The sequence below is a fragment of the Neodiprion virginianus genome, chromosome 6 (genome assembly GCF_021901495.1).
Source record: "Neodiprion virginianus isolate iyNeoVirg1 chromosome 6, iyNeoVirg1.1, whole genome shotgun sequence".
NCBI lineage: Eukaryota > Metazoa > Arthropoda > Insecta > Hymenoptera > Diprionidae > Neodiprion > Neodiprion virginianus.
Genome location: NC_060882.1, coordinates 27,725,901 through 27,742,093, shown reverse-complemented (window position 1 = coordinate 27,742,093; position 16,193 = coordinate 27,725,901). Strand labels below are relative to the sequence as shown.

The 16,193-nt window shown below is 46.6% G+C and overlaps 2 protein-coding genes across 2 annotated transcripts; both read right to left on the bottom strand.

The window, feature by feature from the left end:
- Positions 1–703: 703 nt before the first annotated feature.
- On the bottom strand, positions 704–2,498 carry LOC124306810 (uncharacterized). The gene is made up of 2 exons (XM_046767845.1): positions 2,087–2,498; positions 704–1,690 (listed from the first exon to the last, which is right to left on the bottom strand). The coding sequence occupies exons 1-2, from the start codon at positions 2,441–2,443 to the stop codon at positions 1,370–1,372; spliced, it is 678 nt and encodes a 225-aa protein (XP_046623801.1). The 5' UTR covers positions 2,444–2,498; the 3' UTR covers positions 704–1,369.
- A 2,682-nt stretch (positions 2,499–5,180) lies between these two features.
- Positions 5,181–15,787, bottom strand: LOC124307288 (uncharacterized). Its single transcript, XM_046768808.1, has 4 exons — positions 15,074–15,787; positions 8,089–8,351; positions 7,492–7,749; positions 5,181–7,370 (listed from the first exon to the last, which is right to left on the bottom strand). The coding sequence occupies exons 1-4, from the start codon at positions 15,126–15,128 to the stop codon at positions 6,966–6,968; spliced, it is 981 nt and encodes a 326-aa protein (XP_046624764.1). The 5' UTR covers positions 15,129–15,787; the 3' UTR covers positions 5,181–6,965.
- Between the last annotated feature and the right edge of the window lie 406 nt (positions 15,788–16,193).

The following is a 16,193-nucleotide window of genomic DNA, read 5'->3' as shown; positions in this document are numbered from 1 at the left end:
GAAACAGTATTTGCTAATCAAGAGGTACTTACCGCTAAGCTCAATTGACCCGACTTCATGTTTCTAGTTGAAACAAGTTTCCCGCGGTTATTGATGGTCGCTTAACATGCCTCTTTACGTAACACTCTCACTATGGCTTATCATTAGTCGAGACAACTTGTTAACCAAGCGTCACGACTCTCCCACCTTCACAGTACCAGCGCTCGCTGACGACTACTGCTGGTATGGTTCGAGAGGTCGCTACTGCGGCTCCGTATTGTTACCATGAGCTGGGTAAGGCCGTTACCTTTCACGTTCAAAGATCCCATCGAAACCTCCAATCGGTATCAGAGTCGGTGACCAAACTCGTCGTACTGAACCTGTTACCACCTGTTACCATTGGGTAGTAATTGCTTGGTTGTTCTCTACTTGCTGGTTGAGAATAATTTGTTGTCGCTAATACTGGCCACATAATCTTAATTATTATACAAATATAACATGTTCGTATAGCTTCGGTTATGGTTTAATGCGTCTATTTAGGATCTTGACACGTATTTATTAGAAGTTTTGGAGCAGGATCATTGTTGTTTTAATAACGAATACTCGAACGATAATTGATTTTGAATCACGTTTATTAATTTGGAAATTTTGTAAAAAAATAGAATAAATTATTAATCTAGTAATATCATTTCAGCGTCCACTACGTGAACGCCAAACACCCACACGAGCATGCACACTATAAATAATATGAATAATTTAAAATACTGTCAAGTCTAGTGTATAAATGGCCATAAATATAATACTGATGGCGAATCGATAAATAGATTGTTTGATGAGACCGAATTGTCAATTACCGTTGACATCGTCGTCGTCAAATACATAATTTTCTAAGGCACGCGATCCGGTGTCACAAAGATGAATGAATGATTAAATAAATAGGCATGATAAATAGAATAACTTAAAAAAAGCTGAGATGAAAGGTCCGGCCTAGTCCAATGGCGTCAACCTTCCATCTCCAATCACATTTTGTCCAACACTGTTAATTTCGACACCCAAGTACTCTGGGTATTTCCAGTATCGATTAGTTCTTCATTCGCACCTCGTCTTGTCTGAGCAGTAACTCATAGTCTCTGTGCTATACCACCCGGAGAAGTTTTAATCTTAATGACTTTTGCATCACCTTGTGATTCATCGCGCAGCTACGTCGTCTCGGTTGGTGTTGCAACTCGGAACTGCGGTTTTTCTACAGCAACGATTGGAGGATCAGAGGATCAGGATGGAACCCGCCGCACGTCCGCACCCGCCAGCTCGTGTTCCCCTGGTTCACAAGGCATTCCTCCTCCGCCAAAGAACTTCCGGAGCGAAACGACGAGCGAGAAGTGGAACCGAATCAGTAGTGCAAGATCTTCCCCCACGTCGAGAGGTACTCCCTGTATCTGAAGAGGATGCCCCAGTCTCGGACCAACCGCTTGGTCTCACCCTCCGGGTCCTTGTCGGTACCGGTCATGATGTTCTCGCTGACGCGCTCCGGGACCTTAAGACACATGGACATCAAGGAGACCTCGACCTCGCAGAGGTCCATTATCAGTTTATCTCGCGTTTCCACGAGTGTGTTGTGCACCTCTTGCCTCGTCTCGTCCTCGACGAGCTCCTCGAAAGCGACGGCGAACTTCTGTAGGTCAGTGTGGAGCTTTGGGAGGTGCTCGGCGACCTGGAAGCGAATTGAAAAAGAATTTTAGTTAACGAGCCGACCGTCGACGCACTTTGGAGAGAGATACTGGAGTTGTGGCTCTTTATCGGCACGCGGAGTGACGGCAATAGCGATAATGCTGGCCGACAATCAGGCGAACATGAGCGGAGTCACTCGATCTCAACACGTGGCTGCATCAACCCAGCTGTGCTTCTGTTTTCCCGATACTTTATAATAATTACTGGCTCATTAATATATTTTGTAACATTCAGAGTTAATCGGGGATACATTGTGCACACGCCATTCCCGGCGGTCGCATTCCTCTTAACTCCTGATACTTGAGCTTTAAAGCACTAAGTGGACAGCTGTGGTGGGTCAAATGCTCAAGTTAAAAAATTTCGCCATAGATAGACTCACCATTTTAGGGTCGGCGTTCACCAGATCCATGACGATCTTGACGTCCTTTTTGCCAGGCACCCAATTCTGTTTGTACTGGTGTTCCGGCAGGCTGCTGACTTGCGAATAGAGCTCCTCGTACTTTGACTCGATGTAGTTATCCAGGGCAAGAGCGTTACTTGAAGTCAGGAGCTGTAGTCCGCTCCTCAAACCCGTTTCACAGTCATCGACCATGTTCTCTTCGGTCGTCGTGTAGTAGTTTTCTCCACAGGGGTGGTGCCAAGGAGGAAGGGTAGACCTTCTGTGCTTCCTGGGTGCACCGTGAGCCACGGCGATGACTGATAGCAGGACGAGTAGTGCTGAGCATTTGCCGAACATGACTGTGAACTGAGTTTTCGTAGTCTTCGATTTGGGATCTTTGTCGAGTGGCTTGTCCCGTGGATGGACGATTGTTGACTGATATCCAAAACTCGAGGCGTGCTCCTTATATAGTCGATCGGGATGATAGTTCCAACTTTTTTTCCAATTCCTGGGACACCGTATAACGTAAACATCGTGCAAGCGTAGTTGCTCGAGTCTTGCCTCGGAGCTCTATGACGAAGGCGGAAAAATATTGCCGGTCCTTCCGGACCGGGGATCCTCTTCAAATCCCGTAACGAATTTTCTACGTCACGATGATTCTCAGAATGGGGGCTGTAGGTATTCGGATGAAAGTTCATTTAATATACTGCCCCAGGTGAGTCAATGGGCACGTGTGGCTTATGCAATCGCATCGTGATCAGGTGACGTGTCCAGGTATGTGGTAAAATTCGGTAAAGGGATGCAATATTTACGGAGTAGTCGTTATTATGTTAATTATCGTCACCCCTGCCCCCCCCAGGCCTAGAATCCCCCGTGATTCAAATAGCAAGTTCACCTTTACTGACTTTCGTCCATTCGCGTAAGAGGAAAGGGAAAACGATGATGCACCGGCTCCCCTCTCACGATCCAAAGTCTAACTAACGGTGAAGCAGCCCATCTTGTTGGTACATCCTCTTACTCTGGGCCAAGGTCGGAGGAATTTTCACTCGCGTGTTTTTTGTCACTGAAACACATTAGTTACGTTCTATTAGGTACCGTTGTAGCGGATATCCTGGTGCACGGGTAAGGATTGAGAAGAGAGATTGCAAAGAGAATGAATCTTACGTTTCCGAGGAATCAACGCGGTTCTCGAAACTCCTCTCAAGTTATTACATAATTATGACGCGGAGAATTTGTCAGATACTCGTAAAATTCTGTCACAATTTATCGTCATTCCGCTTGGAACTCTTCGCAAAGGATAAATCTGCATCTGTAATCTGTACTGAGCAGATTGTTCTCTGAACTTATTCGAGTTAAACGACAATGTGGTTGGGATTTTCCGACAAAATTGAGTGGCAAGTGATACTCGCTTACAGTAAGAGCACAAAAGCTGGTTACGCCGTAGAGGAAAATGAGAAAACCGCAATTATTCAGCCTTTGTTTCTGGAAATGCCATCGACGCGATGTAACAAGTACCCCAATTTCGAATTAAAGCCGATAGTCATTGTCGATCATTAAGGTACATCGATAGCCAAATAGCTAGCGGTGATCGGGTCAATATTATTTCAGCCTGTCTTCGGTGAAAGCGTCACGCGCATGGAATCTCGTTCAATGACGTAGAATGATCCCCGAAGCCAACGCAATATTCGCAAAAACTTGTGAATGAACGTCTTCACGTTTGTTTATAACTCCGATTTCCACGTTCCGTAGTGAGCCGAGTCGCGTATGATAAACTTACGTTCCATTTATAGATGTAAGATGCCGTGCTACATGTGGATCACGTACGCTGATTCCTGTCACGGCCCGAAAAATTACACTAACGATCTCAAGTGTTTGTTTTATCTTCCTCCGTATTATAAACTGTACACCATGACGATCATCGTAGGATTCCCCTTGCTCCAAGTGACTGGATAATTTCTTTTTCAATAGAACGATGATTCAAAAGTACTTTTCGATTACATCTAATCCTTTCCTATTTGCAAATGATTCGGATGAATTATTAGCCGGTTACTTTTGCAAATTGCGATTATAAAACAATATTTTTCGCAAATCAACCGCAATCCTTTTTTTCAGGGAAAGTCAGAAATTTTGAAATGAAAGTAGGACTGAAAATGAAAAATTGGAGTAAAAGAGCTTTATCTCATTATTACCGCACATTTCAGTTATATCAGTCGAGACTGTGCCAGGTACTTGAGGATCCTCAGATGAAAAAATGAAATGATTTCAAGTTTAAAAAATACGAATATCCGAGGATCTTAGAATTCTGGTACTTGAAAAGTCTGCGATCAAGGTTTATGGAAAATCACCATTTTCTTTCTCATGAAGTACGTATTACGTTAAAAAATCCTGAATACGTTTAATAAATCACAAAATATCGCCGCGACATTTTCTCGATTAGCATGTGTGTAATCGTTTCCATTCCCGTGATACGACAGACGATGAGTCCGGAACAGGTGTCCAATTGCATACGTATGCTCAGCTTTACAAATATTTCTTTGCTCAATTAACATCTCGATATAATCCGATCAATTTTAAGTTGTGATATTTATTCATGCCGTCAACGCCCCTCACATACGTATTAACTGCTTGTGATTCGTTTTTATATTGATTGACAGCTGTGACGAGTTATTGTAATGAATAATACTGTTCACTGGGAAACACATGGGACAAGACACGTTGCTCGACATAACTTTCACCGCTGATGATTAGCTTTGACCCAACGAAGAAGTGAGCTGGACCCAGTATAGGTATTTCCTACGAAAGCTGATAACGTCGCCCATCTTTGTAGCATTACTTGATCAAAAATAATCTTGAGTTTTGAATAACCGGGCCTAAGATAACGTTCCTTAACAATAATTGGTAGCTCATTTAATCGATGGGAGTGTCGATGCGATGATCCGATGTCGATAACTCAATCCGGAAGAGTGGGGAAAGTGTTGATAATTTGTTTGATCCGGTAGAAAAATATAAAAAAAAAAAGAAACCAAAAAAGGAAACCATAAAAAAAAAGAAATTCATACAAAACATCAAATTTATTATACAAAATGCAATCGAAGAAAAATATGATAAAAAATCATTGTATAATAATGTAAAGGAATGAAAATAAATATATGCGATGGTAACGTGATATATGCATAATAAATAAGTAATAATTATAGACGTATGTGTTACGTAAGTTTTCAGGCCCAATAAATATATGTGACGAAATACTTGGTATTGTAAAAAATTTAAAATAATAATAATAGTTAGAATAATAATTCGTATAAATACTTATATAGTACATCAAGTCGGTAGCGATTAAAGTGGTTCTAGATTTATAAAATATTATGTACGAAGAAATATTGTTACAATAGTAATTGCTATAAGTACATTACGAATTACGCAAAGTATTATTATATATACATTGGAAATTGATGTACGAGTATATTACACGTACATTGAGAGGGTGTATGAAAATATCTCTAACTGCTTAACGACTTTTGAGCGTATACATAATTTTTATCCTAGGTTGATAGATCCATTTGTTTTGTCGGACGTTCGTTAAGGCACAATTGTGAGACTTTTCTAAGGCCTAAAATCACTATTTTTTAAAAACAAATCTAGCGGTTTACATCTGTCGAATTTGAATATCTAAATTCTTTTTCTAAATTGCACTTTTATCTTTGCAGTAGCAATAAATTTGCTTTCGATTAATTTAATCAAATAATAAGGAATTGTACGCTTAGTTTGGTATTTAAAAGGCTTCGGTGAGTAACTACCGATTTAGGTGAATAATTAAGTGTCTATTTAGAATATATTGTAATGCATTGAACGAGTTGAGATTTGTGTCCTTGGTGATTGGAAAAATGATGGAACAGGAGTTTTCAATTTCTGTTCGGATGAACGACGAGAAACATGAAGAATTACATTACAGTGTTATTGACATTTTCTATATACGTATAAAACGTAGGAACTTTGTACGTTCACGTACGTTCTGATATCACAGCTTACTAATTTAAGCATCGCTTAGTTTAAAGCTAGGGCTTGAATAAATAGTTTTACAATCTAAAATATATACAACGATATCAATCTACGCTCTATAAATGAGAATTCAGCAAAATAAAAAATTTTTTTTTTTTACCGGTAACGCAGAAGCCGCGTTACAGCACAAGTCATGACGAATTTTGGACAGATTACTAAATCAATATTTAATCTTACACCTAGTTGATAATTGGCACGTCACTTTTAATGCTATTATTGATAAATCCGCCTATATTTTTGAAGATGTATTCAAATTCGCTGACTGAAATGTCTGGAACCATTAATATCATTACTATATTATTTACCGTACTAATTGTCATTCAATAAGTACATTAATACTGTTTCACTTTGAAGTAGATCTCGTAATACTGGTCTCTAGTCCTGGGGTTTTTGTTTATTTTTTTCTTTGTTTTCTTCGTTTTCGTTTCTATTCTATTGAAAACAACGTTTCGAAGGAATAAAAAGAAAAAAGAGGTAGAAGAGTAACTCCCTTCTGGTCAGGACTGAGGATTGAAAATCGTTAAGCTAGTTGTGATAATTTTATCATAAAATGATCGGTTATAAGTTAAAATGAAATAAATAATTGGCGAAAATAAGTGAAATTCGTAGTCTTATATCGCGGTGAGAATAATTTACGATCATAATTGTTCCGCGAACGAAAATATTTTAACACGTCCATCTTCCCGCCAGAATTAAATTTCCTCGCACGAATTCGTGTCGTCACGTACTTAGCGAGGTGTCTTGTAAGAAGAACGAGAAAAATAAAAAGGCGAAGAACAGGACGAGGATAAGGAAAAAGAAGAAGCGGGAGGAGGAAAATTTACTCAGTTTTCCTCTGTTTGTTCCCGGTCAACTTCCTCCGGGAACCCCTTCTCTGCCCTCGGCCTTGACCGGGACGTCTGTTCCGACGGCCCGGCTTCTGCACCCTGACGTTCTTCCCCTTCTTCCCCTGTTTATTCCTCCTCCTGATTGTTTCCAGGGGTGGAGGGTTCAACGGATCACAGACTTTCGTGTCCTTCAGCGTTGCAGCCAGGTTCGAGAACGCCACGATCCAATCCCTCAGGAACCCCTTGTAAAGTTGGATCACGCCGCTGTCTTGCACCAGCATTCGCGTGAAGTCGCCCTTTTCCGTCCAGTCCGGACTCTCGGTGACTATCGCCGCCTCGTAGGAGGACGGCAACTCGATACCAAGGATGACTATCGCCGTCTCCACTTCGCAGAGCATCTGTAATTCGGTGAAAAGCATTTGTCAGAAGCGCCGATCGGCTGGGAAGCGGGCGCCCATTTTCCTGTTGGAGAAAAGGACCTTTCCCGAACAAAGCAAAGAAGTTGTCGCCGTTACTTACTCTGATAATATTGTGGTACATGGCCTCGATGATTTTGTTTCTCTTCCCCCTGGCGTTTGTGTTGAAATGGGAGTCCAGCTCGAAGGACTTGAGGTGATAAAAGGTGATGGCGAATCTCTGAAGGGTGTCGTGCAGTTTGGGGAGCGCGATCTGAGCCTTCTTCGCCTTCTCGAGGCACCAGGCCTCCTTGTGATACCATTCAAGCTGTCCCTTCGGTAGCCAGGGGAGGCTATACTGGGTCTTCAATTCTTTGGTCACCTGCAACGAGGAACAAGATACCGCGGTTGTAGTCAAGACTCGCAGAGAAGAGCCTGAGGCTGCATTCATCGGGCCCGAACCGACGAGTCCGTGCGCGCTCCACGAGCTCAGGAATGATAAAAAGGCCTGAACAAAATACGGCTCTGCGCCGGTTGGGACCGGCCGTAGACAAAACAATAATTGCTGTCATTTAGTAGCCTCGGCGAGGCGGAATTGAGCTGTGTCAACGCGCTATCTCGCTCCGCATGATGCGGACACCCTATATCCTCGACAACGGAACACTGCGCGCGAAGCCTCGTGTCGCGTTCGCGAGGTAATTCCCTCCAACGCAGCACTCACCTTCGAGTATATCTGCGCGATGTCGTTCTTCGCGTGGAAGTAGTCCCAGGCCACTTTGAACTGCGTGTGGACCCGCTTCAGGGTCCGGTAGAGGTTGTGTCTTTGGTTCGGACTGTCGGTGACCGGTGCACCACAGGAGTGGATCCAGGGCTCCTCCCGCATCTCAGCGTGGCCGAGGCCTGCTGGGGCTGCCGAAAGTGGCGTCAGGCTCGAGGTCAGGAACAACGCGAAGGTCGTTAGAGTGGCCGTTTGCGCCACGGAATCTGAAACGAAAGAAGAAAAGGCGTTCGAGGATCAGTCCGACCGGGATTAGAGGGGCGTGAATTTTAGTCTTAGGTATACTGTACAAGCTGTCAAATCGAGCAACCCTGAACTTGGGCAGCTCAGGGTGAACGAATTTTTAAAGTCGGATCGCATTTTTGGCACAGTGTTGTTCTTGTGGCGGGGACCTCGTTCGAGGTTCAAGCTTAAAGGGCCAAACCGACGCCACGGACGTGTCGAATCGTTCGACGGATCAATTGCCGAAGGTAATTATCGCCCGTGGCACCGTACCGAATTACGCGCCCTGTCGCGAATCCGTACGAGGATTATCCACGGTGGATGAGAATCGAGAAACGGAGAAAAAGGGTTTTCGAGGAGGTGATTTGCGACGGCGAATGATCGCGTGTCCTGCACTGCAGCTAAGATGCAACGCGAAGCGAACGAGTGGTAAATTGCACAATAAATTCTAGTCCCCGGCGGGCAGCCTACTTCCTATTCGAAGCGCGAGGGCGGAGGAATCGCATTGTGAGATGGAGGCGTGGGTGCGTTGCGCAATTGAGTGTATTTTCTAGGGCCTTCGAAAAAGACTCGCCTTCGACGCCGGGTTCAGTTGAGAACTGCAACCTCGAGAGAGGGTGTCTCTCTTAATTCCATAAAGCGAGATGAGCTTCGTCGCGGTTTGCGGTTCACCGCTGCGGGTCGTCCAAGAAGATGAAGAAGACGAAGAAAATGGTGGGCCGCGTCAGCGCGTATCGCGACACCTGGACTCTGAAGCGCTTTCTCCACATGCCGTCGAACCGAACGTTGCACAACGTTTGGAACAGCAACGAGAAATTTGTAGGAGCCAGAAGAGGACAACCCCGTCTCCTGAACCCCGTGGCTAGGCTTTTTCACTTCGTCAAGTTGGTAATCCGCGTGAGAGCCTCGAGGAGGCGAGGAGCACGTGCACAATGGGTCGTCCCGCTCCACACAGGTTTCGCACGCGTGTTGCGTGCAGATTTGCACGTCGTCTGGTACCGCACCGGGACTCCCCACGCCCACATCGCGGACCGTGGGCTGGTTGCTGGTCCTCCTCTCGCGTCGCTGGATAGCCTCTCTCTTCACCTGGACTCCCTTGAGATCGTCGGTGGTCGGACAACCTGCTGACTACGAGTACGTGCCGAGGATCGAATCGCTCAGCCAGAGCGCGCGGTGTCAAGAACGAAGATATGGATCAGTGATGTCAGGAGCTGACGTCACGTATCATTTATTTCCAGAGGTGACAGCCGACGCCGCTGCACCGCGAACAACGCCGAGTAACGACTACGCCGCCCGGTTCGGTGCAAATATCATTACCGTACTGACACATATATTTACCGGCACTCTATCAACAAACCAAACGAAATAAGCGCGCGCCGATCTCTTGTAACCAACTATTCCGCCGACGGTCGATCCTGCTTTCGGCTCTCCACCAATATGTACGATGCATAATTTATACCCAATGTTAGCCGTACACGTGGGTAATAAGTGGGCATACCTCCGAGTAGGTACATACACCCAATATATATGTACAAATTTCGAAAACACGCGCGGCAATTGCCTCATGTTACAGTATATTTGCCTCCGATTCCACCTAATCTCCGGACACCGCGGTGTGTTTACAAAAACCGAAACGGGGACCGGAAATCTTCGACTGTCGTCTCGGTATTCTTGCGGAGCAATTCCCTGCGGTACTTTCGAACCTAGAAAAAATGGTAATGAAAAAAAAACAAAACAAAAAAAAAAAACCAGGTAAATAGTTGACCCTCGACGGTCATTTCGCACCGTGGCTGGCGCAACGGTTGCCGTGCCATCAGCGTCACGTTCGATTCTAGGAGCCGTTGGCGAGCGACCGCAGCCTCTCGACTTTACGACCGGGACGGTAGCCTCACAGCTGAAAGCGTTTAGCCATTGCAATTTTTCGCAACTCCAACACAGAGTCACGGATGACTGCCGATTTCTCACAGCTCAACGGGGTCTGTATACGCAGGTATAATAATCGAGAGCTCGAACACGCCCATCGATTTGTCCGACGCTCGGCCGTTTCAGTAATTGCAGTTGGGCGCTTCCGCGGCGCGGGGCGCGCAATATCGCGACCGGAAATCGATGACAGGGACGGTATCTCGGGTTGATTGCGACGACGCCGTTGGCCAGAGGTCGTAAAGCCGCTCGCTCCGGTCCCCGTAATTTAAACATTGCTTCTCCCAATGGCGGAGGACTCAGCGCCTCGTCAGCGTCTCGTCGCCTGCGCAACGGACCTCCGACGACGTTGACGAAACCGATTACGTCTCTGTCTACTTATCGGTATACCTCGAACGCGCCCCCTAAGATCTCCCGCTCCTTTCGGCGAACGACATTCGATACCCGACCTCGCGGTCCCGGTGGTCTAATCACTAATATCGGCACCGACCCGGACGGCGTCTCACGCCTCCGTCTCGACGTCGACGATTCGTCGGAATCTTTTTCGCGCTCCCGCCCATTAAGCCGGAGTGTGCGCACCGTCGGATCAGCGTGGATTCTTCTTCCTCGTCAAATACCGCTTTGTTAAATGTAAAAGGTACGATGAACAGCCGCGAGAGATCGTCAAGTCTTGACAGAAATTTATGAAACAGAATTTATTTACGGCCCGGTTTTCCCGCATACTTGTGCAGCCACCTCCCCGGTTCGCCTGGTATGCGCGCACCAAGTAGGTACGCATTGAAAGCTCCGATTAACAAATTGTCGCAAAAAGTTGCCCTCCGCTCCGGTCGACGTTGCTGTACCACCAGCAAGTATTTCTGACCCTCGATTCGCAGGAGCATGTTGGTAATTATGAAAAAAAGAAAAAAAAAATCTAAAACTCTCCTCGGCGTGGTCATGCTCAAAGTATTGCAATCGTAAGACGAAAGCGATGAAAGATCGGTGAAAAAATTTGACGAGGAAGACTCGTCAGGTTTGTGTATTCGTCAAGCCTTGAGTGTAAACTGCCTTTACTGCTCCAAAATAATCCGAACAACTGACACGGAGGAAAAAAAGAAAACGATAATTTTCTCATTACTATGTTCAATGTAACAATCATCAATTTTTGAATCTGGCTTCTGGTACAACAAAAATATCTTCGAAGAGCAGCGGCCGTTCGAAATGTCGTATAAACGCTCGCGTGTCTTAACCAGCGATAATGTAAGTAGCATTAATAAACGAAGGGGGCGCCTCTCGGGGCCTTTATTTTCCCTTTTTCGCTTTTTAACGACAACTCGTGTTACGTTAACGATCCCATAGCTTTAATCTTTACTACCGCGGCGACACGTAGATGTGCTTTTACACGGCTGGTGTTCACCGGATTGCGCCTGACTCTCGGAGAGCGGCGCCCTCCGCACCCTCCGCACCCTCCGGGTTCATCATCGTCGGCACGGCGATGCCTCGCTCACACAGACGCGCCGAACGCACGGCCACGGCACCCTTGTCAACCTGCATCGGGACCTCCGAGTATGCGGTGGCATAATATTTTCATTTCACGGTGGAGTGGCCCGCCTGTCCCACACGCACGTACGTGGCTCTCCCGCTCCGTGAACCCCGATGAACTCAAACTCGGTCATTGCACAGGCCCAGACAGACCCGAAAGGCCTCCTCCCTTGTCGGAGTCTCCTTCGGACTTGGGGAGTCAAAATGGCGACTTGAAATCTCGGCAAGGAGAACGGATTTCCGGTGGACCCTGGGAGATGTTTTATTCACACTGCGGAGCTATTATCGTGGCATTATATTCTCTACGAGTAGGCTGTAAGAATTCTTCAGAAAACGATCATCCACCGCGGTGAACTCGATGTTGCCGCGGACTGGCCGTTACGCGCAAAAAGACAGAACCAACGGTAGGCATGGTTTTAAATCTTCGCCGATGTGACAAGTCGGGGATAAAACGGGAATCTGACGCGACAAAAAGCTCGTGTCTATTTCTGTGCCTGCATGCGCACAGATGCTCGATTGACAAATGGAGGGATACTTATGGGTCCGCGACCCAGTCTCGTGAAGATTGTTCCTTACGTAAAACCAGATGATCTTGTTCCCCGGATTTGAGAAACGAGCGACTCGACATTGCGTAGCTTAAGAACTCTGTACAACCAAGTTGGCCAAATTGGGTCACACATCAATCGGAGCCTAAAATCGGTCGGACTACATCGTGTTAAACTGAGAAAAGGGTAGACTAAGAACTCGCACGTGGAATGAGGATTTGTCCGATACCGTGTAGAACATCGTCCTGTAGTTGTAGTGAATTAATTATGTTGTACAATTGAAACGACGGTCATAAGTGTCCGTGGAATTAGTCACTGTAACACATGCGAATCTTTGGTAGACGCTTTTGCGCAGTTTATGTGACAGGTATCGGTACTCGGAGAAAAGTCCTTCCATCCGTCTAGGGTTTCACACTCGATAACCCGAATGGCGTCGAAGCCTTGTCCCTTAGCCCTTCGACGCGGCGCGCATGACGAAACGGGATCGGCGAAGGGTCGCGTGGCGAAAAGTCGAGCTCGAAGAAGCAGCGCAAGAGCCGGGAGCGCACCACCTGCATAAGCGCGTGCCTGTAATAGCCCGGATTCCGAAGTTGAGTATAACAAGGGTTTGGCCGACGAGATGGAGAGCGGATGCCCACCCGGGAGGCGATGATCACCTTGCTAACCCCGACATACGAGCCGCCGTTGCGGCGCGCGAGACTGACTGACTGGACGCCCTGGTCCTGCGGTGGTTTTAGGCCGGGCCCCGGACCCCGGAGGCCGGCACGCCGGGCCGGTTGTTTGATAAACTGGTTAAGGCCCATCTTCGGATATGTTTGCCTTTGCTTTGTAACTTTACTAGTGTGTTGTGACTTGCGCCGTGAGGAAAAGGGCCTCCGTGATGATGGGCCTCGAGCAAACACGCCCGTTTACTCCGGGCACACACCGCACTCGTCCGCGCGCATCCACATACGTCTCTTTACACCACGGACGATATTTCGTTGTTTTAAGTAATCATGTGATTTGTCATACGGTACCGGAGGAGAGCCCCTCGAGTGTTGCCGTCGTTTTATGCGCGCCCACGCCTCGTCGTACCTCCGCACACAAGCGATCGGTCCGACAGAAATTTATTCAATCATTTATCGCCGTTCCCTGCCCGTCTTATCGTCGACGGAGAATCGATCCCGCGTTTCGTCTTCCGTCGAAACTAGTAATTGACCCGTTCGCTTTCATCCGATACCTTCGTAAATTATTTCATCGGCGAGCGAAGCGTGGACCCAAAGTTGTCGAAAAGGTGACGAACGTTTCACTCTTCACGCATCGCGATCGTTCGCCGCAGGTTGCTTGCTGCGAGTATAAACAACGAGGACGATGAGATGGTATTCCTCTCTAGGCGCCTATGCTACTTCCGAGACCGAAGCCAAATAAACACCGACACTGACTCAGTTATGGCTTAGTCACTCGTTTACTAAATTTCGTTGTAAAAATACGGCCAATCGGTGAAGCGTATGGAAAACTGTTAGGTACCCGCGTCTTATCTAGAGTATCAGATCGTACAGCGAAGAGATAGTTAACGCGACCTCGATCGATAAGGAAAGACAAGTTCGGGCCGTTGTTAATTAACCATTACGTATCACTCGACGCGGTTGCGCGCGTACCTCACTACCGATTTCGTAAATTAGTAACGTCGACGCGTACTTGAAAATGTTACAATTTTTACTCTTACGTAACGAGTCGTTCCGTAATGCGCTCTTATAGCAATGACGAATCACGCTTATCGTGATCGGGCTACGATAAAAAAAAATAGACGTTTCAGCCTGATACGAGGCAATGACGTTTCGCGTATCACCGTTGATCTGTTGGGTGGAAGAAGACCGGCTAAATAGAAAGATAACAAAAAACGAAGAAAAACAATAAAAAATACAGAAACAGGAGTAAATTTGTAACTCGAAGGAAAAGTTGTTTGAGACGCAGGACGCGGTGCGGCCGAGTAGGCACGGAGGAACCGCGTTGACCCTAGATTCCGGTTTCAAATTACAGGGATTGCCGGTACCTGTGCGAATTGCTAATCAGGTGGTTTCACGGCGTAACTAAGAAACCGAAAGGTCGTAGTAAAATTACGCGTCGTTCTTTTCCCCCCCACTAATTGGTCCGTTGCCCCTGGCCCAGCCATGCGCTAGTTACACGCAACCAAATTATGTCGATAAATATTTATTACATGGAGGGCCCATACAATTTCGTCGTAGAAGATTATACGTGTATTGTGTATCGTTTATCGGGTAAAAGCGGATCGTGTCGTTTTCGAGCTGCCCGGTTCTACGCACATTCTACAGCCAAGAGACCCGCGGTTTTATCCTACCATTTTTCTACCTTTCTTCGAGATTTTATTGACTTTTTACGTTGATGATAAATGTATAATCTGCGTGGTATACATACACATACATCTATATACGTTATTATATACCTGCAGCGGCGTCTATAACTTTCATCGCAAGAATTTCAGCACGGATGTATAAAAGAAACTGCGGCAGAGTTGATACCGCTCGCCATCATACCTGCACCTGTCATTTCGACACCTTGTACCGCACGCGTTTATCCCGTCATATATCGAATTATAAATTCGCTGGCGATTAGCGATTCGGCGCAATTAGAGAAATCAAAACCAAGGGGGAGCGACGAAAAGTACGCTTATTATTAAAACTATGCAATTAGCTAAGGATAAGATTTAACAATGTACACACACCGCCTTAGTGTGGCAAGGGCGTATGCTCCAGCCACCAGCAAAGCGAAGCTCATCTCTCGCAGGTCCTTCTGTCGCAGGAGCGTCGCTTTTTCGGCGTCGCTTAATCCTCTTGGGGTGATTTAGACTCCGCCGCATCCACTGGGGCGCTCGGTGATCCACGAGGGATGGTCGCTCTATTATTTACGCTATTTTCTCTCATCCACGTACGTGCAAAAGTTTCAGTTTTTTCTTTTAAATCACACCAAAGTCAACCGCCTCCGTGCTCAGATCGACGTTATTGACACGTAACAGCGAAGCAGAAATGTCCACATTTTTCGCCAATGGCGATCGATCTTTGCACCTCAGGTGGCGATTTTCACTCAACTCCAACCGATTCCCGATACCATTTACTGCGGCCGCGATTTCCCAGCGCACTTTCGGGTGGTTTTCTTTCGATTTATTGCCGATTTCAACGCGCCCCTGTCACCGAAATATGGCGTCAAGGATCGAGAGATCGGTGAACCGCGTCCCTCGATCTTTCCTCTATATTTTTCGCCCAAATTTCGGCACGATATTTGCCGATTTCCGGTAGTTCTTTGTTCTTTAAATTTTCAAATTTCAGAAAAATCCTTTCTCCTTCGCTTCCGTTTTTTAAAGGAGGCCACGATGCTGGCGCGTCTGTGACGTGATACAGATTTGAAAAGGCGCGACTTGACCATTCGGCAAGACGATCTCGTGGTGACTGAGCCGGGCGCGCGCCAGACTCGCTTAACTCACTGCCAACTCACTCGGAGCGACCGATCGGGTCCTCTTCTCTCCCTCCAGCTTCCTCTCTTCTCGCTCCCTCCTCCGCCCCCGTTCCCCCTCGCGCCGCCGCCTCGTCACACACACGCCGCCCTCGCGAGGGGGGATACCGGACCCCCGGGGGCAGCGTAATTTCATTACAGGTACGTATTATTAAACAACGAACAACACGCCGTCGAGGCGCAGCCACGATGTTGCACGCTCTTGTTGGATACCTTGATAATTGTCGCGTTTCAAACCCGGTGAATTGATTACAGCTGTGGTCTTCGTCGAGCCGCCGCTGCTCTCTCATCCGCATGACTCAAGAATCGCCGTGATTTCCCTTGCTCGATGTT

What these genes read in the sequence shown, in the direction of transcription:
- LOC124306810 (XM_046767845.1), bottom strand. Translation starts at nt 2,443, where the DNA reads ATGTTCGGCAAATGCTCAGCACTACTCGTCCTGCTATCAGTCATCGCC. An exon ending in TGAACGCCGACCCTAAAATG is followed by an intron (nt 1,691 to 2,086) that starts GTGAGTCTATCT and finishes ATTCGCTTCCAG; the next exon opens with GTCGCCGAGCACCTCCCAAA.
- LOC124307288 (XM_046768808.1), bottom strand. Translation starts at nt 15,128, where the DNA reads ATGAGCTTCGCTTTGCTGGTGGCTGGAGCATACGCCCTTGCCACACTA. An exon ending in TCGCGCAGATATACTCGAAG is followed by an intron (nt 7,750 to 8,088) that starts GTGAGTGCTGCG and finishes TCCTCGTTGCAG; the next exon opens with GTGACCAAAGAATTGAAGAC. An exon ending in TGTACCACAATATTATCAGA is followed by an intron (nt 7,371 to 7,491) that starts GTAAGTAACGGC and finishes ACCGAATTACAG; the next exon opens with ATGCTCTGCGAAGTGGAGAC.